A 25,863-nucleotide genomic window follows, 5' to 3' on the forward strand; every position below is an offset into this window, starting at 1 on the left:
CTTACAAATGATTAGCATTGCTATTTAGCTTTGAGCATCACTAGCAATTTAAAGGACAAAATTATTTTTTGGTATTTGTTAGTATCAACAGTTTTTTTTTTTTTTTAATTCATACGAAACAGGGTCCGTGTTGTTTTATGGGACATTTTACAACCACACTTCAATATTCATAACTATTATTAAAATCATGTCCATTATGAAATGTATGAAATACACGTGAGGTTCAACGCTCACCTGTTGATGGTTGCCTTCTCGGAGTCAATAGGGTTGGCGAAGCGATCCTCCAGGCTGTCTGTGCTGTCATAATCTGCCTCTGTGGACACTTTGCTCAGCTCCATGCGATCCATGGCTCCTGGCATTGTGAACGGCAACAATATCCAGGGAGGAGAAACAGTCCTTTGATTTCTGTGGTAAAAACTCTTCTTTTCAGGATATTTTCAGCAAGACCTGCAGGATGAGAGCATCGGTAAGGGTTGAGTGTGTGTGTAAAATAACTCCCACTACCAGAGTGTGTGCAATGTCTGCGGTAGAACAGGAAGGAGAGAAAAGTGTACATCGAGCCAGTGTATGCGAGGGGTCGGTCTTAAACAAACGATGGAAATAGGTCAAGGATGTATAGAGTTCAGGGGGTTGAGTATCAACCTGAGAAAACATCCAGCATTAGTCGAGCTTGTTCTTATGTAAGTCAGTGTTGAGCGATGCATAGAGAACAAACACACACACAGATTGATATATATATACACGTGTGTGTGTGTGTGTGTGTGTGTGTGTGTGTGTGTGTGTGTGTGTGTGTGTGTGTGTGTGTGTCAAAGGCAGTAAAAGGATCCTGTGTGACCATGAATGCACAGTAGTGCACTTGGGACATAGCGATGCTTGGGTAAACTCTCATTGACGTAAGAACATGGCGAAACGCAAACACACAAGTACACAATTGCGGTTTTCTTAGAAGAGAAAAGCGTGTACAAGAGAAAAAATGTTGTTCTTCACTTGTTTAAGGGTGATTTATGACGGTATCTTAGCCACAACTGAATGGTGAACAATATGTCTCACATAATATCACTGACATGTGACTACATGATACTGTATCTACCTTAAATATACAATGCTACTGGTTATCGATTTAGATTTTAGGTGGAACTTTGAAAGCAAGGGGAAAGGCCAGACTCCAAGTGCCATGTTTGCTCTGTGTTCCCAGTTAAATATAGTCATGTGCCGAAAACAAGCGAGCACGCATTTAAAAAAGTATTATGTAACCAACATACCTGGAGATACAGTTACAGATGAAAACTACGAAACCAAATGTTCAACTAATATTTGGTCGTAATAATATATTTGAGTGGCGGGAATTAAGTTATTACTTAAAGTTTAAGTTTAAGTAACAATGGGCAGTTGACAAAGTTTAGACAACTCCTTTCCTTTTCTTTGAGATCTATTAGAAACTTCTGTGAGAACTGGTCGAGCCAGCTTGAAAGATCGTTCCAATGGTAATTAAGTTTGTCAGCACAAAATGAACATTTACAACAGAAACATAAAAAAAGGAAGTGAATTCTATAGTTCATGAAAGATTTACCATAATAACTATATTTTACAAATTTGTTTCGTAGTCATTTGAATGTCCAACAACATGATATATTTATATAGTTTTTACTTTGTTTTATTTATCTCAGGTAAGATGGATCACACCTGGCTTTTAATGGGATTGATTTTTAGGTACAGATAGGGTCAGGGTTTGAGTTTCATTAAAAGCTTCATTGCTATTGTCAAGGAAATCAGCGTGGTGTCAACTGACAGGTTTCACACGTGAAAAAAACAACAACGAACTATTTCCTCACACACTTAAGTTATGTTTACGTTTACGCTTTAGGCTTCACGCTTTAAATTATGTGCAAGCTCTCACATTTCTCACTCCAATTTTTAGCATTCCACATGAACCATTTGTGCTGGATTTACGACAAGGGAAACACAAACGGTGAACAAAAAAACAACCAATTGAGAGTTTACATTTAACTTACTGTGTGTAGAAGGAGAAATCGTCAGTTAATTAATCTAATTTAACAACCATTTTTAAAGGAGTGTCTTAATTTGACTTCGGCTTTCTTAATAACGCTTATATGATTCGGACGTTTTGTTATAGTAAGTAAGTAATAGGCTTACGTCTATTTAACAATGTCATCACATGTCCCAGAGGATCATGGATATTCTGTTCTATATTCTGAGTCTTTGAAAAACATTTCAATACTATGTGTAGCTCCACCCTCCAGGCCACGACTTATTTAGTACTCTCGGGGATCTTGCACCAGTATTCCACAAGTCACAGCCTTCTTCGCTTTACTGTCGGGGATTAACGGGGTACATTACACTTAACCAACTCATTACACACTTCGCTTCACCTAATCTCTCGCTGACAATTTCCATAAGAGCAAATCCTCACTGCTCAAGACCAAGAGGATTAATCTGTCTCAATGAGTTCTCCGGATATCTTCTCTGCTCAAAAGAGCGCTTTAACACCAGACCTCAGCGCATGTATCAAATATCCCCTAAAAATGCAATGTAAAGCATCTTTCAAATAGATAAATGGAGATTATGAACTTGGGAGTTTGAATACATACGATTTTCCCTTATGGCTCCACAAAGCAAAATCCACATTGATGAGAGATAAAACAAGATGTTAAAGCAACTTAAAATGTTTAAATCTTCTTTATATTATGACAAAAATGTGTTGCCAAAATCTACAAGTAAGGCTAAGCCACTATATTAACTAATGAATGAAGAAACACCATATACTGTATTGACAACACAGATTATTTTGCACATGTATTTATTGATGGAATTTGCAGCTAACTGTCCAAAATATATATAATATAAATATAAAAAAACTTTAAATTAAATTGAGAATTGGTTTTAAAAGTCAAGTTGCATTTTAATTGACAATAGTCATTTTAGTTAGTTCATTGTCTTTTTAATATCAAAACAAATAGAGCCATAGATTAACAAGTTAAGTGCAGACATGTATTCAATGTGTTTTCGTTTAAACAAAATGCTGTTGATATTTTCCTTCTATATTTGTACACGGAGATGCGTTATTGCATGATTTAAGCCACTGCACTGGAGCACTATGCACATCCTACTTCTGAGAAGAAACCTTGCACTGCATACGATTAGTAAAAAAGAACACAAACCAAAGTTTCTAAAGAAAAGTTTTTCATCCCTTAAATCAATACTCACTCTTCAGATTCCTGACTGGTGTTTCGTTATGTTCCTGGGAGGTTCTCAAAGAAGACAGAGAGCTCCAGGCGGTTGGAGACGATGAAGCTTTTAAAACTCAGGTAACAAATTCCGTTTATAAAGGGGAGGGAGGAGGACCTTGTTCAACCAATGAGTGTCGTTGCGGACTACAACAGCTCCTCCTGTAACATCACCATACAGATAGTAGAACGAGAAGACTTCAAAAACTTAAAAAAAAAAATCATTATTCAATTTAACAAAAATATTACAAATTAATTAAGAGTGATAAATAATATAAATAAATAAACTTGCAAAATGAACAGACAAAAAAGAGGGAAGATTAAAACCATGCAGTTTTTTTTGTAGAAATCTAGCAGAAGAGTGAGAGAATCCAACTCTTAAATAGCAACAACCCCCCCCACAAAGATGAAGTCACATGATCAAACACCTCCCCGAGAATCATGGCACGCACGAGACAACACATTTGCTTGCACATGTTCGTCAACCTCACATGGTTGACCAGCTGCATGGAGGGAAACATGGAGGGAGGCTGTGCTTGGGCGAGACCAATCAAATGCAGATCGTAGGATTTTGCCTTGGCCAGAGGTCAGGAACATTTCAGACATGTGCCTCTTTTTTTTTTTTATCTGACTACGCTCTTTTTATCTCTTTGAAATGTCGACACACTGAAGAACACAAACACAACTCATCTCTGAACAAACAGAACGGTGGATTTGCACTGATTCTGATCGTATGACTACAAACTAATCACACGTACAGCCATTCATTAGAGACTTCCTAGTCAGCTGAAAACACTGAATTGAAGTGAAGACCGACTCCTAACTTATTACTAAAGAATCCTCCTGGATACGTTCTTCCCAAAACTCTACACTGTCTAATTCCTTTGCTTTGGAACCTCTAAGACAGGGGTGCCAATCTGGTCCAGAAAAGGGTGCAGGTTTTTGTTCCAACCGGTCAAGCACACATGAGTTAACGAATCAGGTGTCGGCTTAAACAAGCAACCTGACTGACAATTCATTCATTACTGTCTTCAAACGCCTGATTGGTTTAACTTTATGTGTTTGACTGGTTGGATCCAAAACCTGCACGGTCTCGGCTCTTTTATGGACCGGTTTGACACCTGTGACCTGGATGAATGAGCACCTTTACCAACTCATCTACGTCGTTGGAAAATTCAAGCTCCTCTTGGTGCTCAGAGGCTAAAAATTGATTAAATTAATTTTTATTTTTATTTCAATCATAAAAAACAATCAACAGCCAGTATATGGCTTCCTTATTACTATGTTGCATGTCCTATTTCTGGCCAACTGTAAGGTTATTATGGATATATATTCTGTTGTGTTTTGTATGTTTTCTCTTGCTAAAGCGTCTTTTCAGTATTGTAAATTAGGGGTGTGTATCGGCAAGAATCTGGCGATACGATATATATCGCGATACAGGGGCAATTATGCGATATATTGCGATACTGTATACAATGATATATTTCTAGTATTGTCGAGTACTTGACTCTGGTGTTGCAGAATTTACAGACCACATGACTCTTGACTAAGTCGCAACTGCTTTAATTTCTTTCCAAAAACAAAATATGTCCATACATCTAGAGTCGACTGTATCCTCTTGTCCTCAGTCATGGCTGGTGATCTCACAGCAATGTTCTTTTAGCTTTGGAGGATTTAATAACTGCTGCCTTTTAGCGACCGAAGTTTAATTCCAACCCAAAAATGAAGAAAGCAGGAATATCTTCATGTTAATTAAACTATAAACTATAACAGAACTTTGGTCACACATAAAATGTGATTTGAAAGCCAAAATTGAAATAAAATAAAGTACAGTGCTGTCAAATATCGTTACAGTATCGTGGAAATAACATCGGGATATATATCTCCCACCGATATTTTTAACACCCCAATTATGAATCCAACATACTGAATATAATTTCACTTTATTCCAGCCAATGAAAGACAAAGGTGACTATAGGAAATGAGGCCTACAATGTTTACAATGTGAAGAATTAAAAACAACTTAACTAGGCCGACACCAGGAATGTTCGTCTCATGCAAGACATCTCTGTTCAAACTGTTGTGAATGCCACCGTGGGCTATGGTCCTCTCCAATGCTGCAGGGGCATTCCTCAAATCTCAGTCCTTGACTTCTTGAAGTTTGTGTGTGGTTTCACACACTTTCTCGGCCAATCATCTGCGACTGGAAAGCTGTTTCTGAGCCAATCCCATGATGAACTTAACAGGCACTGGGGGTGATAGCTCGTCTTGATGGCTATGACCTCAGGTCAGCAATAGAAGTCCAGGACACAAATGTAAGAAGGTCCAACAGACGAAAGTTCTGCGGCTGGTGTTTTCTCCTTTTAACTGGCCAGACTCTCCAAGAATTACTGTGGCCAAGATAAGAACTAGCTAAACATATTTGAGATTCTACTGGTTGCCACATAAACAGAGCATACAGCTGTATTTTTTTTCTCACTTTCTTTTTCAGTCCGAGCAAATTTGAATTATTATTATTGCATTAAAACAGACAAAGATTTTGATTGATCCATCAATCAAAAGCCTCAACTCAATGCTGGACATGAAGTATATGACAGAATCAACTAAAGATGAACATGTTTTTTTAAATACTGCGAAGGCAATCGATTAGTCGATCATAACCGGATCAGCTGCATGAGACTATTCTCTCTCATTTGCTCATTCACTAATCATACCCTGCGGTTTTCTATCTTTGTCTGGACTTTCAGTTCTGACACAAAAATTTAAAAATGGAAAACACGACTTTAAAAACTTTTGTTTGTCAGTTTAGGTCAGAACTGGTGTCCTTAAGTATCCATTCACACCAAGAAGCTCAACAGCGTGTTGTGTGGAAAGTCATAGGCCTCTTTTAGGAATTTCACAGGCCATATAAAACTGCTATTCCTGTCCTTGCATGAAAAAACCAACACAACATCGTGAATGCTTCATGATGTAATCCATCATGTGACATCATAATCAGTTTTTCTTTGTTAAAAAATTGTCTGTCATGTTTCCACAAAGCATCAGTTCCACACAGACAATACATCTGTCTGTTACATATGACATGATAAGAAGTCTTGTCTTCACATTAGATCTAAACACATGGTTATGTATTAATAATTCAGGACATCTGTGGAATTAATTTGTTGACACACTGACACAATTCCTTTTACCACCTTTAAGCACAAATAAGTCTTCTATTGTCATCTGGCTTTCATGATGTTGATGTTGGAACCGAAAATCTTCTTCCACTGCTTAGATTTGAGACCTAGTCATTTGAGGCCCGACGACTAAGAAATATGAATATCCAGACATTTTGTTGGAACCACAAAAGCTTGCCTGCCGAGTTTGACAAATATTGGAGTTCATGCTCGACAGTAGCTGAACTCGTTGCTCTCTTGTCTGCATACGTGGTGTTTGTGGAGGGGACAGCTGGAGTATTTATTTGTCGTTAGTGTAACGCAGGTTTTTGTTTTGAATGTGATATTTATATGTAGTGTTGTGGCTATTATGCCTCGAACATGTTGACTGTGGTGAGACACAGATCCTAAGTTAGGATTTTGAAAACCGGGAACAAAGCCCTCATTTGTTGTAGTAAGTGGGGACAGAGAACAAGTTATACATTGGTAGATGTTTTTAAATAGTACATCTGTAAACAGAACAGTTTAAACTTATAAAAAACAATAAAAGTAAATATATGTCACAAACATTCATATCATATATATAATATAATAATTATGGCTCTACACATATACTTTAATGCAGTGACATGAAAATCATATCAACACTTATCCACAGTTTATAGTATTGCACAAACATCTGAATTTAAAAGCATGTTAGATTATATATAAAATGTTTGATTATATATAATAATGATGAACTGGAAAACAACTTACAAATAAGACTAGTTTGTTTTACTGTTTTACCAATTTGACCACCAAAAATATAGTGTTGCATTGTAACGCGACATCTTTTGATATAGTTAAGTCTTAAAACCATTGCGTTTTGCCAATATTAATCCACAAGATGAAAGATATGAATTTCTGAATAAAATAAAATCACTCCAAATATTTAAAAATTAAATCATACCTGTCGTGTTCACAACACCTCTCATGAAACTTAATAACATTAAACAATCTGCTTATGTTTAAACTAGATTTTAACATATTTCAAATCTTAAACTTGCCATTATCTTATATTAAATGATTAAATAAATGTTTAAAACAATTTTAGATTTTAATTGTCAACCAATTAATCATTGAGTCAATGATTAAAACAGTCAATAGACATGGCAAAAATGAAACAACACTACTTTAAAGCGGTGTTGTTTTCAGTCAGAACCGCTTCCTGTGCTATACAGCATCAATATCGATTTCTAATGCTGTGATTTATAAATCAACTGAGCTGCTTGACAAGGTTTGCATCATACCAGTGTTTTTCTAGGTAGAGTATCTGCTTACTCTGTACGGCTTGTTTGGTGACACAGAGTCAGACATTATGTTTCAAATCCATGCCAGTTAAATCATCTGCCTTAACAACGTCAAGCAAAACAAGCAACATCAAAAGAAGAATGTTTGAATCCTCTCTCAACAACAAATTGACAAAAGCTCTGACATCACTGCAGTGCAAATCGGTGACCTTAAGTAAAAGCAATAGTGGCCTTTTGTACACAAGCCTGGTGTGCCTGGACCTTGTTTATGAACTTGCTCCATCTTATCAGTCGGTATCGATCTTCATGTGTGCTGTGATGACATCGCTGTCGAGCTTGAGGGTGAACAATTATTCTACTCAAACAGATTTTGACCTTGACTTGGACTGACGGAGAAGTACGTTCGATCAACAGCACGTGAAGACTTTTACATACATTCATAAAATCGTGAATTCAAAACAAGCACGTTTACAAGCCAACCCCTTAAAGCTTGTTTTGTTAACAGATAACAGAATAAAAACATTTGCGAAAAACGTCGACTTTTATTCTCAACACTTTCTTGATTGCTTCCAATGCATAAATATAATGATAATTCAGAACCAGCTAAATCCAAAAATAACTTTATTATTGTTGAGTGGAAGTACATTTTAGGAAGTGTTCTTATCCTTACTCTTTTATGTAGTCATTAGATTTGCTTTAACATTTTGTTAGGTAACATCAAATACTTACTTTTTTAGAATGATATCGGGGCTATGACATTAATAGAAATGTTTACACTCCAAAGTTTACTCAAGTTCAAATATACAAATGACCTCAGTCTCTTTGTAGCTTGAGTAAGTTTGAAGGTTTGAATGTTTGATGGTGGGAAGCTACCTCATTGAGCCAGTTTGGTGAAGATGTACGTCCCTTCAGTTGCTCACTTGAGGACTGCTATGGCCGATGTCTGTCAAGACCAGACGTGGGGTCACCAGCAGTCCAATCATTACCCTTTTGTTACTTTTCGTTAACCTCCAAACAAACATATAGATAGGCAGTGTAAATTAAGCATAACTATTTTCAAAAGTCTGTAATTCCAGTGTTATGTTGAATTAAAATTATATTGGGATTTATTTTGTATTATTTAAAATAGATTTTGAACAATACTATTAATTCAAGTTAATCCATCCAACACAAACTATTATTCTTTAAGACATACATATTAAGTGATGTTAAATGCATCAGCCATTTGTGCAGCAAATCATACACAATTTAGTCTAATATACCACATGATATATTAAGTCAACCGCTAATAAAACACCATAAAATCAAACAACTATAACCAAAACAATGGTTTAGTTAGCAAGGAGTCTCTGTGAGGGCCGATCTATGGACATTATTCCTAATCATTCACTTGAACCCGTTCATCAGTAATGAACGATGAAATGAATGTGACAGCTTCGGAGAACCTTGGAGCCACCGCGGTTGTAAAGTGTTTTGTGGCTCGAACAATGCGCTCAAGCTGCTGTGTTGTCAAACATACGATCGTGTTCAGGGTCCTAGACAGGACGCTGTGCCCCCCCCCCCCCAGGTGACCTTTGACCCGGGACCACCATGTGCTTGGTCAGGAAGAGAAAAGGGGGGAATATTTCCTAATACCATCAGCTTTGATTCATAAACTACTGAAGGTCATTTTGGGAGAGTGGACGTGTCGATCGATGTGAACATGAGACATGTGTTAAGTAATGCAGAATGTAAACATAGCCCTGCGTTGGCGTTCTGTGACACCCGGCCATCAAAAATTTCAATTTCACTTGTTGACAAAGTTTTGGATAACATCCAGAGGTGTCCCCCCGCCCCCCTTCTGAGACACGACCTAGTCTTTACATCCTTGAAAGCCTCTCCTTTAAAGTGGACTTGGCATCAAACTTGAAACTCATTTGCTCACTCACACGACGAGTTACATCAGCCGACACCAGGAGCACCTCAACCCTGCGGCCCCCAGTGGGGTCTGACCTATATGTGCTATTCACGTCCTCCTTCAGCCACGGAGGAGTGGGGGTCCTGAGCCGTGCTCCGGCCTGTCGAGAGGCGCTTTAGACCTGTGCTGACGTAACACCTCATCTACCGTAGCAAACGTGTACCGTATAGTGTTGGACATGAGGTCAAAGATCATCATGATTTAGGATTTAATCATCAGTTTCTATATTAAAGTCAGGTTTGAAATCCAGCCTTTCAATCAACGTTAAGACGAATCTCAAACGACCAGGTTTAGAAAGACTTGAGACAGTTCTGTCACTTGCTGCTAGAAGAAGTAAATTCAAGTTTCAACTTGACATTGTTTATTTCAACATTGAAAATATAAATAGAATGTTACATAATATTTGATTGGTCACTTCTATGAGTCGTCACAACATTGACTATAGATACAAGACCACTGAGAAAACCAAATTATTGCCTTTACGTTTGTAAATGTTTTGTATTTTACTCTGTTTTCACAGTAACAAGATTCATTTTCTTGTGATAGATTTAGCGCTAACATAGTAACATGCTCCGATTTCCGTCAGAATGTATTATTTTCACTTCTGAAGTAACTTTATTTAAAAGACAACAATAACATGTCATGAACTCTATTCTAGTGAGGAAAAAAAACACATGCACAACTTCTTTCTAAAAAAAAAGAAAAGAAAAAAGACTGATACTTGACACTTCAACAGTTTTCCTGAGAAAACATAAGACAGTGAACTCAGCAGAAAAGAAAAAAAAAAGATTCAAGCCATTTTTCCTCTTATGAATCTGTTCTTTGTGTGCATTCGGTCTGTTGTATATGTTAAGGGTGTGTTTCTGCTCAACATACAGAAGTTTTTCTGGCAAGAACGCACAGGAAAGGGGCCACCTCGAGTGGCCGCAAGAAATCCAGCTCCTTTAAAACAGGACCAACACACACAAACTCCAACAAACCACCTTAGTATTAAAAAAGATTTAAAGGAAAACATCATTAAAAAAAACATGCATTCATTCAAGGAAGCGTCAAAAAAAAAAAACCGTTTTTTTTTAACGCGTTAATCGCCCGCTTAAAGATCCAGGTATTGTGCAAGACGGTTTATTGGCGCTATTGTCTTAAGATTTAGGCGTGGAACGTGCGATCGAGCGTCAATAAAGACGCGTGTTTGGCGCTTTATGTTGACTCAAGGCTCCACCCTGCAGGAGCGCAACACTTTGGCAGCGACTCCTTTCTGTCCCTAACGTCACCAACCGACATATAAATAAACAGTAGATTTGCATGTGCCATAGGCTTAAAGGGGTCCTCGAGGGTCTTACCTAGAGCTGGATCGCAGCGGTGTGTGTGTGTCGGTGGGCGAGGAGGCGCACTAGTGGACGCGAGAGATGGAGACCCTTCCCATTTAACAAGCGAGGAGTGGAAATTTCCATCTGCCATGTGATGATGGCTGGCCCTCGAGTGTCGTGTTACACCGTCAGTCCATGCTGGGGGGTCCCACATCACCCACTTTCACCATTTCCACAATAAAAAAAAAAAACGCCCCCTGCAAGTCTGAGCCTCCACTTTTTTTTTGCCGCGACCCACGAGGTCCCCGAATACAAATTTAACTATGATCTAAAATGTGGGTTTTTGTTTATGCAACACGTTGTTTGTTTCATCTGAAACAAGGGATTCCATGGATCCTTTGTTTACATTCCAACCGTCCACGTTGTAGGGGGGGATATTAGAAACACTCCCAACATGGATGTTTACAACTTAAAGGGCAAGTACCAGTATTGGACAAAAAAGGATTTACGAGTAATGTCATTGTTATTATGACGTAAGGATAGTCAACTGTTGTGTCCATTGTGTTTCATGAGGAAAACACAACAAATCAAATTGCATTTTTCTTGTTAAATCTAAAATGTAACTCAAAAAAGGATCACATAACATTAACAAACAAACATTAACTCACTTTTTTTTTAAATTTAATTTACACTTATTTTACTCTGCCCTTGAGCAGATTTTATGCTGCCCCAGAGGTTTATTACAAATGGTATTATTGTACCAGAGATGTTTAAGAAATTGCCAAATTAATTATTTTAAATGAACTCCTGTGTTGTTTCCAGTGTTATCTTGACCTTTAAAGTATATACTTTATTAAATATTGTTTTGATTGTTTAAGCGCTTTGTGACCCTGGTCTGGAAAATAGCTATATAAATACAAATTACTTACTTACTTACACACTCAAATAAAAAACTACAACAAAGTAAAGCAATGCTAATTCCCTAATCCTCTTTTCTGCCCTCAATGAAGTTAGACATTAAAACACACAAAACATTTTTTTTCCCCAAAAGAAACTTAATTTTGCCGTAAGATGACCGACCTAGAAACGTCATGTTCAGAACTCAAGCACATCGCCTGTTATCTTTAAATATTTACTTGCTAGCTTAGCTTGTGGATAGCTGTGCAAACAGCAGCCATTCTGAGGTGAAATCTATCCACCTGGAACGCTCTGTGCCAATGTGTATTTAAGATCTTTTATTTGTCCCCAATTAAATAAAACAAATGTAGTCAGTAAGTAAGTAATGGTTATTGGACATTTTTAAGACAGGAAAACATTGTATCTATTATGTCAAATAGAGTGTATCTTGTTTGTTGTGGGGTGATTACGAAATAAAATAACAACTTGGTCACAATAAAAAGGACGATAGCCATTTGTAATTTATACCTGAGGAAGGACATGTTCTTTTTCCAGGTCCCATCCTAGATGAGCTGGTAAATTTGTTGATTCATTCAAGTAAAAATGTCTTTTGTTTTTGCTTTGATTTTGTATGTGTTTTTTCCTGTGTTCTCCCCTCTTCATCAATCATCAGGTAATCTTCATCACTGGCAGCGTTTCTAATGGCACACGCCTGGAACTATTCCAGCAATCGAGACCCCTGGATACAGACCCAGAAGTTCCAGTGCTGTGTTCAGGATCACCTTCACTTCCATGCTGGTGAATTGGCTTCTTTCCTGGTATTCTTGGTCTGTTTTTCCCTTGTGTTTCTGCTGCTTGCGCTTGATTTTTGTTTCTATGAGCTACTTTTGTCTTTCAGTTCTGGCTTCAGTCACTCTTCTGTTACATCGTCTGCCTCAGTTCTACAAAAGTCCCATTGTACTTTTTGATACCTGTGTTCTTCTCCCTGGTCGGTGACTCCTTGTTTCTCCTTATTGTTCGTCTGTTTGCTCTTATTATTATTATAAAATTGATTAATTTTACAAAGGCTCTCTCTCTGCATTAAGGTTCCGCTCCACTAGGAACACAACAAAATCTATTGATCTTAGAATAATTGTATATTTGTATTTATTCTTATGTATTAATGCCGACCACTGAAATACTTGTGAATAAGAACCATGCCCTGTATATTGTGAACATGACTATGTTTAGGTTCATTTCATAAAAATCTCACCTTATTAATTGTGTTATAATCCATTTTATTAAAAGCTTGTCGTTCTGCTCACTCCCTTAATGATGTCCTCGGACACTGGAGCTTATCTTGACTAATTGGTGGCTCGTCACACACTGGCAGTCAACCACTCACGCTCTTGGACAATTTTCAAGTCCTCAATTAAACCCTGTTTTTTTGGTGAAGTTGGGGAGGAAACTGGAGTACCCACGCAAGCACAGAGTGAACCTGACACCCCTCCTCACCAAAGAAAGATTTCAATCACTATAAAAAATGTGATACTTTTCAATACTCCATGAATCTAAAAATCAATTCAAAAGTGTTGTTTTGTAAAAGGAAAATGTACTCTGCAGTATTTTCAATTATGGAACATTCTACAATTAGAATTAGAAAGTATGGATATTACAAGATACTAAATGAAAACGTATACTTCAATTTAATTGTTTTGTATTTCCATTTGTGAGTTATTCTGTCAAAGAGAAGTGTTTGAAAATATAAATTTTATCCAGAAGGAATGTACCCAAAATAGACCCCATGTTGACCACTAATACAAAAGTGAAGCTCAGTGTCAGATATCCAAGCTTTTTGCTACAAAAATGGTAAGAAAAATGTTTCATTCAGCGTCACGAGTGCCGTTAGAAACGAGGAGACATCTGTCATCTTTCCTTTCCAAGATGCAGTAAGACCCTCATTATGATAATGCTCAGTTTTAAAGTTATTACTGTATAAAGTTTCCCCCCGTCCAAAATCTCAGCGAATGAGAGTTTACGAGAGCTTACTCTATTACAACGTAATAATGGAAACACACAGCTGTAATTGCGCCACACATTTTGTTATATGAGTCCCTTGGAGGAGTAGACTTCCTGGATTGATGACTCGCTGTAACAAACCTTGATGTTTGACCAATCACAGCAGTGGGTGTGGTTATGGTAAACTAGATTTAATCTCCAGAAAAACAAGTGTTTTCAGTGGGCGGGGCTTAAGCACATTTTCTAACGTAAATATTTCAACAAAAAGAGTTTTGTGGTGGCTCTTCTGCTGGAAGTCCAAATTCTTCTTGATCTTTTCATCCACCACAGTAGATAAACGTACACCTCTTTACCCTCCAATCTGCCATTTTGACTCGCCACTAATGTTAGACCAGCGCCTTCAGAGTGATTTACCCTTTCAGATGAACTTGAGAAGGCAGAGGTGGCTTTATACGGTGAGTACTAAGAAAAAAATATTTCTCAATCTTTTAGAAGGACTTCGGTATCAATGTCATTCAACCACCAATCTGGTTCTCTGAAGGTTTCTGCCTCAAACGTGTGGTAGTCGAATTGGCCAAAGTGTGCTGTCTAAACCAACACCTACTGTCCAGATATAACTTTACATTCGTATTTATAAAACACGTTCACCTTTAGAATAGCCGCTTCACCGGCATCGTGGTGACCGTGTCTATTTAGGGTTGAATCTCCCAGTGTCCTGACCACCACGAGTTGTTTTGTAGCACGGGGGCCAAGATAAGGAATCTCACATGAGTGCAGACCTTCTTCAGCTGACAATGATTACCCTCTTCTAGGCGGAATACTGCAGCGCTGACTTACGACTGACGGAACCTTAACCGCGCCAGGGAGCAGTCAAGGCCACTTGTAAGAAGATAAATTAGAGACAGGACGGTTTTGTAAAGCAGGGGTCCCCGGATACTGGGCCGGGTCTGTGTGGCATTTATTACCGGAACTCAGAGGGAGAAAACAAAACTTTATTCAGTTTCTGTTGTTGTGAATTTATTTCTCAATGTTAAATTACCTCGTAATTATTGACACATTTAGACATTTGTTTTGGTCAGTTTCATGCTGACTCAGCGCTACGCTAATATGTCTTTTTCATGCCCAAAGCTCAACTTATGTGTTGACCTAAGTGTCTCTTAAATAGATCTTGGGCCTCTATTGTATCATCAGAATGTGTCTGTTTGTACAAAATTCTCTTTTCATTATATTTACATTTACATTAGAAAATGTGTTTAAGCCCCACCCACTAATTCGCTCCTCTTTCTCGGAGATGAAATCTTGTTTAACATAACCATATAACCTCTACTGTGGTTGGTCAAGCATCATGGTTGGTCACCGCGCGTCATCAATCTTTGAAGTCTCCTCCTCCAAAGGATTTGTTTTTATAAACAAAGTGGGGCATGACTACAGCTGGCTGGAGAAGCAGTGAAGCCATTATTGCGTCATAATGGACTCCACTCATGTAACCTCTTGTTCGCCCAGATTTCAGAGCAACGTTATAAAGTAATAAGTTCAAAACATGGTCATGATGAGAGACTTACTGCATCTTGGAGAGGAAGACTACAACATCTAATACATGTGAGTGAGTCAGGAGGGTTGGGTTTTCACATTAGTTGCCTTTTAATGTTTTTTTCGCCGTGTTTTCACACTTTTTTTTTGACTGGTCTGTGGCGGTAAAAAACATTAAGGACCCTCCCTGTATAGTATTAAGCAACAAAGATATTACTTGGATCTGTTCGTGTGTCGACTTGTCGGATACATTAAAAAACATTTCAGGTTCTCTTCAGAGAATCTTCAGTTGTTTCCCTTTTTATCAGTTAATTTAAAGTTTCCATGTAATTCTTGAGAGTCACATGAGTACAGTCGCCGTTCGGGAATCATTGATCCATTATTATCAAACGCCATTGTACGTTCTGGCTGATTAGATAGTCCTTACATAAACGGTCGCGTACCTGCCAATGGGATGACTCTCATTGAGCAAACTAGTCAAACAAAAGCTCCGGTTATGTAACTTGGCACAGAAATGACAGAGGAAAACTTTCTGCCATTCATCATGTCATCATCACCATCTCACTTGACTGCATATGAATGAGAGGGTTGATGAATGCAAGCGCCCAGTGTTGGCTGGAAAATAAACACATCTGTGTTTTGCCGACGGACTGTGTGATGGACAACGGCACGGGGAGGCCGGCGCTCACAGCCGGCCGCTGTTTTCCTCAATCTAACAGCTGCTTTATTGAGAATAAAAAGACTGGATTCCGCCGGAGAGAAGTGCTCTTGAAAAACACTATTGACAGGAGCGTTTACCAATATGGATGTTTCTCAACATCAAGGCTTTGCAGACCAAAGACAAAAACGGGAAATAAAATTAGTGAACGAGTACTAGACCTTAATGGAGGCCTCAGTTTTGGAGTAAAATGGTCAACTCAGCACTCTAGACCAGGTGTATGCGATCTTTCTTTTCATCCTTTGAACATCAGCATTCTTTTTACTAACCTGGCTTCAAGGTGTGGTTGATAAAAATAACAAATAAAATAGCATGACAAACAATAAACCCAAACATTAAACATGAAAAATGCATCAAACCAAAAAGCTGAATCAGCAGGGGTTCTTTTGCAACCAGATGGTTCCATATAAATAATTTCCATTTTTTTTTGTTAGTTTCAAGGTTTTTTTCCAGGTAATTATGACCAAGATGGATGTCTTGATGTGCCATGAATCCCAGAATAATAGAAATTTCTAGAAAATATGTACTAAAACAACTTCTGGCCAGAAATAATCCAAACAAGCAAAGTTATTGGTTCTTTATTTATATTTACATTATTTGATACCTGTTTACCATCTGAAACACAGTTGATCGCGATGAGTTTGGAAGTAAGTCAAGAATTTCCAAGTCTTTTAGAAATGTGACAAATACTTCAAAATATTTGTGGATCCAGATGGTTATCCATACCCATAATTAATCGACTGTTCCTTGGCCCACTATCAACCTTTCATTCATCAAAATCCAGTTATTTTCTTGCAGATAAACACATCAACAACACCCTTAAAATAAAAGTAAAGTTCACAGATTTTATATTTTCCCTTTTCTTCTTTGTTCCTGTTTTTCAGATGTTAGCTCAGTAGACTAAGTACAATTTAAGGTAGTTTTAATTCTCTGTGCATGACCAACAGATTCATCAGGTAGTTTCATAGTTCTTGTCTTTCCAGAAAAGATATTTCAGTTTCTATTTGTTCAGGCTTTTCCTTGATTTTCTGGAACTCCTGTTGTGTTATCAGTTTTATTTTGATCTTTAAAATATATACTTTATTGAATATTGTTTTGATTGTTTAAGCGCTTTGTGACCCTGGTCTGGAAAAGCGCTATACAAATAAAAATTACTTACTTATTTACTTACTTACTCTATAAGCAAATAAATATACAGTATTGAAGATATGCAAGTCGGCACCACCTAATAATAATAAAAATAATAATAATACATAAGTTATTTTATAGTGCTTCTTAAGATTTTTTCAAGGCGCATTACGAAAACACAAAAACAAAGAAAAAAAAAAGACGCAGATGGAAATACAGTGATGCAGTAATACAGAACTAAATGATATAGTCGTGTTGACTCAATAGCTCCTGCTCTTACACCTACTTTAGTTTAAAAATGAATTAATAATGTGTCTTCTTCTTGCAGTAGTTACTGTAAGTAGCACTTGTTTTTAATCACAGAAAAAAAATCTTAAACGCTGTTTTTTAAAATGTCGCCCTTTCCACGGTCCAGTGGAGCTGTTGTTTTGTTTTGGGCCCGCGGTTAGCTGACTGTCCAGCACCAGCACCCCCCCACCCCAACTGCCCTCCGCTGTGCCCCTCATGCCAGGGTGACCACACAATACTTCAAGGCCTCGACATAATTTCCAGATTCTTCCGCTTCCTTGCTCCACCTATTAATTTCCGAGGCCCCTTACATAAGGTATTATGCAATGTGTTTTTCGGCTCTCTAATGGGTCCGGGGGACAGGCTTAGCGTCTGCGTCGGCTGTTGACGTTCATGTGTTCACGAAAAGGAGCCCCTTTGCTCCTCTCCTACTGTCGGGGTCCAACTGCATCAAAACAGGCCAACGGTCGGTCGGGGACCACCGTCATGGCGCACACGTGGACCCACAGAGTTGTGAGACAACAGGAAGTGCAGATGGGTGCAGGGACAGGGGTGTTTGTGAGGCACTGCTCGGCTGGAGTCCGGCTCCAGAATATGCTGCTGTGTTATTTGAAGTGTTTTTGTTTTCCTGAGTTGCAGCTGGTGTGACATACTTTTGCACTTGTTTTTCTTCCACGGCTCCGGTGGCCGTCCGTCAAACGCTCAGTCAGCTTGTTTGGAGGGTTTAAGTTTGAAGGTGTTCAAGGAGATGGAGACAGTCCTGAGTGAACTTCATGGCTAGGAAACATCACCCTGGCTAGCTGGGAAACCTGTTAAATAGTGTAGAGACTTGTCTGTACGAATAAGAATTTTAAAGATACAAATTATTTGTCGAGTCTCTGGATCTGTCAAAGTTTATTTCGGCCCTGGTGATGGTTGGTTTAATATATGTTTTGATAAAAGCAACACTTTAATATAAGACCGCTCTTATCTCACTTTATTGTTACTTATCTTACACAATTAATCCTGTAACAATCTGTTGGAAAAATGATACTGACCTGATATATTTTTCTCTCATTCATTTTCACATCACAAATAAATTAACTGCAAGAAACGAAGAGGGCAGACTCAAAGAGTTAATAATTACAATAATATTATAAGTATAACTATTTAAAATTAATTAGATTCATTTTGTCAAGTTAAAAAAAAAGAAAAAAGAATCAGTATTTCACACTTTTTATTTAAATTTACCACCAGTTACTATATAGTCAGGTGCAACGAGTTCAGCAAGTGTCACCTGAGATGTTGAGACGGAAGGAATTTTTTATTAGTTTAACAGTGTCAGGAAACATAACACACAGCGAATTTGAATGATCTTATTCACAATTACAAAGACAAATACAGTGTCTGGGAAGTGCAGAACAAATGTACCTTTCCTGAAACAAACTAAATAATTCAGAAGAAGTTCAAAATCAAATTAAAAAACTATTGTAACTAATTTACAAAATGTCCAGAATCAAATTGACAAAATATTATGACTAATTTAAAAAAAAGTCCAGAATCAAATTGACCAAAAAAATGTAACTAATTTACAAAGCCTGAGAAAAATTGCAAACCACAGACATGGAATTTGTTAAAAAATAGTTTTAAAACGTTTTAGATTTGTTTCAATATTTTATATATTAGTTTCAAAAGGTTTTTTGCACTTGCCAGTCACCAGAGAAAAATCCAGAATTTTGCAACCTTGCAATACTCACATGAGCAGGACCAAAGCCCCGGCCAGAACTCGGATGTAAGCTATGTGACCCATGACCTGCCACTAGACCTCTCTCCAACCCTGAAATAGCCGTTCGCTATCTTCGTCCCAATGTGACCTGCAAAGGTTTCCTCTGCTCATGTGAGCTTTGAAAAACATTAGTTGCGGCCTAACCATATACTTTTAGCATTTAAGACCACCTAGTCCTGGTGACACGTCCTGTCAATACGTCAGTCAGTGAAGAGAAAATGCCAAATAAATAGAGCTTCCAGCTGACCCGCTGTCGTGTAACACATCTGTGTGGAAGATTTAAAAACTTTTTTTTTTCTTTTCTTGCGTGGTGTTGGAATAATTAACTTAACCAATTTGACTGGATCTGAAGATCATGTGCCTGCTTAGATCCGAGTGTCGTCCAACCTGGTACTTTTCCACCATCGGGCTTCTGGAAGCTTCTATGTCTTATCAAGGGGGATTTTTTTTTTTTCCTTCCCTTCCTTCGTGTGCTTTTGTCCAGGCGTCTGAATGGGGGGTTGGGTATGCCAAGAGAAGTCCGGGCGAAAGGAATCTTATTGTTTCCTGAGCTGCTCAGCACACGCTTCTTTGAAAAGCTATGGATCATCGTGAGGCCGACGTCTCCTCAACACTTTTTTCTTTAAATTAGAAAAAATATTATAGAAATGAAATCATCAGTTTACTTTTGCAGTTACTGAACCTCAAGGACACTTCTATCTGCAAGGTGAACTTGCTTTTCGGAGTCAAGCTGCACCAACTCCCGGTGTCTTCTGGGTAACGATTGTGAAAAAAGGACATTAAAGTGTTTGTGTGTCTCGCAGGTTTCAACTCACGCGGTGATGATGGCATGACGTATGACATGTTGACACCCTTTGTGGCCCCCACAGTTGTCGCCTGACGCACACGTGTGTCAACAGGTCCAGGAAAGAAAAAGCCCACACACACACACACACACACACACACACACACACACACACACACACACACACACACACACACACACACACACACATACACACTCACAACTAGATGGACCGGACCAGAAACACACACCTACACAAAGAGTTACAGCTAAGTAAGCTTAGAATGGATTCTGAAAAATGTCCTCTTTCATGTGTCGAGTATACAGAAAAAAGGAGGAACAGGTTTCTAATGTTTATTTTCCTCTGCTTACTCTCTAACCCAGTTACTCAGGGCCAGAATCAGGGGACACAATGAGGAGGTTGTCGACTTATAGACTAAAAAAAAATCCTGACCAATGACTTTGGTTTTCATTACTTATTGTAATGTTTCCAATAAATGTTGTTGAACCAGCAGTTTAAGTCCTGATAACAGTTTAAACACAAGAGAATCAGGTCTTAGATTCTTCGGCAACATGGCTATCAATATCTGAGAACAGAATAAACGCCTCATATCTCCATCGACTTTAGGACCTTTCAAACTCATGACTATATTCTACCTACTCACCAATAACAAGTCACACTCTGGACTCTTTAAAACACACACCATCCAAACCAATCTTAGCTATGGTCATAGAAAAAGTGATGTCTTCACTATGTCCGTATTGCAGGAGCTCAAGCTGTCTTTGTAAAATTCCACTCTGGATTTAGATCTGCACGGAAACGGATCTTTTAAAAGTAACCAATGATCTCCTGCTGGCTGCAGACCTCGTCTCGTGAAGGCTTCTCATGGATCCTTTTAAGTCCTAGGTGAGGATCGACGATGACACTAGCTGTCTGGTCATTTTTAAATAGAAACTAAATCGTTTTTAAAAAATTTTTATTGCACTCTTTAGCTTTAGTTCTTGACCAAACGTAATCGAAACCCAGTAATGCACAGACTGACACTTTGCAGCTAAATGTGGACAAAACTGAAACTCTGGTGATTGCTCCTGATGATAAGGTTCCAGGGTTGAGTCAGTACTTGGGTGACTTAGTTCAGTCTGTCAAACTGAGCCTGAGAAACCTGGGTGTTGTATTTGATAAAGACATGTCTCTAGTTCAACACTGCAGAAAACTGACCAGAAACTGTTTCCTTCAACTGAGAAAAATCTCTAAACTTAGGAAAATTATGTCACAACATGATCTGGAGCTTATAATCCATATGTTTGTGTCTTCTTGTTTAGACTATTTTATCAGTTTATTTTCATGTCTTAACAAGAAGGAGCTGTCTCGCCTGCAGTTAAAAACAAAACTCTGCAGCGAGAATTCTGACCCGCTCTAGTAGAAGAACTCACATTTCCCTGATCCTTAAAACTCTTCACTGGCTGCCAGTTTCTTTCAGGATCAATTTAAAAATTCTGGTTCTTACTTTTAGAGCTATTCATGGTCAGGCTGCTCCTTCAATCACTGATCTGATCCAGCCTTACACCCCAGCTTGGGCTCTGAGGTCTGGGGATCAGTATCTACTGATGGTTCCTGAACACGCTTCCAGACCAGAGGAGAGAAATCCTTCCAGGCTGTTGCTCCTAAGCTTTGGAACGATCTTCATCTCCCTCTGTGTTTGATGATCTACTGACTTCTTCAAGAAACATCTTAAGACTTTTTTATTTGTGCTTTTCCTCGATTTTCTGGGACTCCTGTGTTTGTCCTATGTGTCTTGATCTTTTAAATTATATATTTTAACTGTGTATTGTTTGTGATTGTTAAAGCACTTTGTGACCCTGGTCTAGAAAGGCGCTTTACAAATAACCTTTACTTACTTACTTACTTACATCTACAGACATGAAGGAGTATTTAACTATTGTATGTTTTTGGAAGGTGTCTTCAAGAGGGATTTTTTCAGGGCTGCCAAGTTTAGTTTGTGTCAGCTAAATCAATAAGGATGTTTGGTGGTTTAATTCTAGACAATGCCTTCAGGTATTTGTCCAAGATCACTTGTTAATTTATCATTTATGTATCAACAATATCATTTCAAACAAACCCGTGGACCGTGCTTTGTAGCCTGGTTGCAAAGAACCCTGCTATAAGATAGCTCAAACTAAGACAGTACAGTTCTGTTCACCAGGGGGCGCGGTTTCACAACAAACACACTAAAGCACAACTCATTCAACTGATCCAGACTTTCGCGTTATAGTTTCTAACTTTTCCCTTCAAAATGTTTTTATTTATTAAAAACAATTTTAACTACACTATCAATTGAGACTAAACAGTTTACCTTTGAAATTATTGCATTAAATATGTTGCTAATTTTCTTAACTAATAACTTAAAAACTGATTTAAATAAATTTTCCGGAAATCTTAAAGAAGACAAGTAAAAAATAACTCCAGCGCTATAATGATGATCCAAATTACGTTTATGGATCGACAAATCTTACAAAAAAAACTCACCAACTAATAACTTTTTAAGTGAGTTCTAGCACGATGAACTATCTAAAAAAAGAAAATTATTGCAATATTACTACTTATAATAATAATTACGACAATAGTAATAATAAAACAATATTAATACTAACGATAAAAAAAATCACAATAATAATATACCCCTCCGTGCTCCTTGTTATTTAAAATAAATATAAAAATGTTCATGTCGCCGATACAGTGCAGTGCGACTGCAGCGTGTCTTTATCTCCGCTAGAGCGCACTGTTGTAATGTAATAACTCATGTGTAAAACGCAAGGTCAGGGTGTCCCAATAAAATATCTACTTTCCATATTCTTGCAAAAAAAACTTCTGAAATAATCACAACTGTCAGATATTCTTTATGTCTCTGTTATAAAAAAAAAGAAGCTTCTTTCAATGAGAAGGCAAATGGTTTTATAAAAATACGACATTGGTGGTGAAGACATTTGTTTGTGTTATCTGATCAGATGTAAACATTAATCAATTAAAATGATCACTGGTTAGAGACTCTGGCCTGTTGTTGCGGTTGATAACAAAATAAAAATGCTCACAAAGTATACAATAGTGTGATTCATCACAACCCCCTGAAGTAGCGTTCAAGTTTATACATCCTTTCAAAGTCTAGTTTCACCTTCTGTGAGTCAGTATTTCTGATGAAAAATCTATTCTCTTCTTGAACCCTTGAACACGACCTCCAAGCACTTCAGTGAGTCAGCGAAACTGCCACGGCATCAACTGTCATCACGTTCAGCGTCATCTGTTACTTTGAGAACCACTTTGTGTCTTGGAGGACATCCTGTAAATTGTGCACGGAATGAGAGCACGTCTGCGACTGACGCCGGTGATCTTTAGCCTCAGGAGAATGTTTGAAATAAGCAGTAGTAAAGAGAATTATGTGTTCTTCATTAATCCATCCATCTTGGTCACATCAACCGCGGTCGGGTCGCCGACTGAGCAATGAGGATCAGATTCTTCTACGCCCCAGAAACCTCCAGCTTCCCCTTAGGAATTACAGAGAGACATAATCTATCCAGCGCGTTCTACATCGGCCTAGATGGATGGATGTGCCTCACTCACAGCGCTGTCCAGGTTCTGTTCCAAACCCTTTAAAGATTAATGAGCTCAAGATTACAGACAGGCCAGAAAACATTTTTTTCTTTCAGAGACTGACCAAAATCAGTCACTATGAAGGAGGCTAGGTTGCTTTAAGTTAGGTTTCTTTGCGTTTGTTGGGTTGCTTTTAAGTTAGGCTGGCTTTGAGTTAGGTTGCTTTGTGTTAGATTGCTTTGCATTTAATTGCTTTGCGTTTGGTTGGTTTGTGTTAGGTTTCTTTAAAGTAAGATTGCTTTTAAGTTAAGTTGCTTTAAGTTAGGTTGCTTGAAGTTAGGTTACTTTGTGTTAGATTGCTTTGCATTTGATTGCTTTGCGTTAAGTTGCTTTTAAATTAGGTTGCTTTTAAGTTAGGTTGCTTTAAGTTAGGTTACTTTGTGTTAGATTGCTTTGCATTTGATTGCTTTGCATTAGCTTGCTTTTAAATTAGGTTGCTTTTAAGTTAGGTTGCTTTTAAGTTAGGTTGCTTTGCGTTAAGTTGCTTTGCGTTTGGTTGCTTTGAGTTGGCTTGCTTTTGAGTTAGCTTGCTTTGCATTTGGTTGCTTTGCGTTTGGTTGCTTTTAAATTAGGTTGCTTTGAGTTAGCTTACCTTGCGTTTGGTTGCTTTTAAGTTAGGGTGCTTTGAGTTAGCTTGCTTTTGAGTTAGCTTGCTTTGCATTTGGTTGCTTTGCGTTTGGTTGCTTTTAAGTTAGGTTGCTTTGAGTTAGCTTGCTTTTGAGTTAGCTTGCTTTGCATTTGGTTGCTTTGCGTTTGGTTGCTTTTAAGTTAGGTTGCTTTGAGTTAGATTGCTTTGCGTTGGGTTGCTATGCTCTAGCTTGCTTTGCTCTGGCTGACTTTGCATTTGGTTGCCTTTGCATTAGATTACTTTGGGTTAGGTTGCTGTTAGTATGGTGGCTTCGTGTAAGGTTGCTTTGCATTAGGCTGCCTTAGGTTGCTTATGGATAGGTTGCTTTGAGTTAGGTTACCATGCTTTGCTTTGCATGATGTGTTTCCATTGTTTGCAGTTGCAATTGTGTTGCTTTGATGTTTCTCCTTAAATGCTTTGCAGTAAATCAGTTATACATTCCATTGGATAACAGACAGAATATTATGGTAATGTTAAAGTGTATGACTGAGCACACTTTTTCTGTAACAACAGCAATATCGTTGAAGCTGCTGGTAGGCCAGAGGTCACTTCACTGGAAAGGTCATTCATGCCTTATCAGAAGCAGACGAGATTATCTGATATGTTCAACCAGGACACGACGGACAGGAGCTTTTATCTGGCACGAATCAAATTCTGGATAGATTTGTTATTTTGCCGCAAGTTTAGAATCCATTAAAACATCTTGTTTTAAATATCATGAACAGAGCAGAGACTCTTCACCAATTACTGACAACTTACCTGTTATTTCATTTAACATGCATTGGCAATGACAATTATGACACTTGCTTATTTAGAGGAATAATTCAAAATGATGATTTTAACTACAAACAAAACAGTTGTGAAATACATATATTAAAAAAATAATGTAAAATACCTAAATAATTGAGATTGTTTTAAATTTGTTCTGTTCTGTTCTATATTAGTCTTTGTATCCTTGTCTTTTTTTTTTTTTGATCTATGTTCTTTATCTTTATACTTAGATTGTATCATCTTGTTCTTTCTCTTTATTTCTCTTTGTTCTTGCTCTTATTTTATTTTGATAATTTATGAAAAATTGCTGTATTTTCTGTGGCTATTGGAAAAAAACTATTTCCCGAAGGAGACCTCCTGAGGGATTAATAAAGGTTTACCTTACCTTTTACCTTACCTTACCTTACCTTAAATGTTTATGTTTAATCATGTTGCATTTGTCCAGCAGAAAAGTAGAAAACAAGTGAAGTTTGGGTGAACTAACCCTGGGATAAAAGAATCAGGATTAAGCCACAACAAATGACAAATAAGTATTTAAAGTCATCGAAGATATCGTGAGTGTAAACAAACACGCACCAGTGTCTCTGCTGTGGGACCATTAATTAAAACTGAAGTGGTTTGATTTCATAGTGAAGAACAACAGCAAACAAGAGGCACGACAGACCTTCGCTGAAGTAATTAACCCACTTGACACTTCTCCACCGCACCCCTTCCTCACCCCTTCCTCACCCCTTCCTCAGCCCTCACAGAGTGT

At 37.9% G+C, this 25,863-nt stretch overlaps 1 protein-coding gene across 2 annotated transcripts in view; it reads right to left on the reverse strand.

The window, feature by feature from the left end:
- slc38a4 (solute carrier family 38 member 4) overlaps positions 1 to 11,121 on the reverse strand; it is a 32,405-nt gene extending 21,284 nt beyond the window's left edge. The window contains exons 1-2 of one of the 2 annotated variants that reach the window (XM_087786831.1): positions 10,990 to 11,121; positions 235 to 447 (exon numbers count right to left, since the gene is read on the reverse strand). In XM_087786831.1, coding sequence (XP_087642957.1) covers positions 235 to 359 — 125 coding nt within the window. In that variant the 5' untranslated portion in view covers positions 360 to 447; positions 10,990 to 11,121. Of the gene's footprint in view, positions 1 to 234; positions 448 to 3,225; positions 3,323 to 10,989 lie in introns of those variants that run through there. The other variant, XM_087786833.1, reaches the window with a different exon arrangement.
- Positions 11,122 to 25,863: the final 14,742 nt, after the last annotated feature.

This window comes from Callionymus lyra, chromosome 3 (assembly GCF_982586985.1).
Source record: "Callionymus lyra chromosome 3, fCalLyr1.hap1.1, whole genome shotgun sequence".
NCBI lineage: Eukaryota > Metazoa > Chordata > Actinopteri > Syngnathiformes > Callionymidae > Callionymus > Callionymus lyra.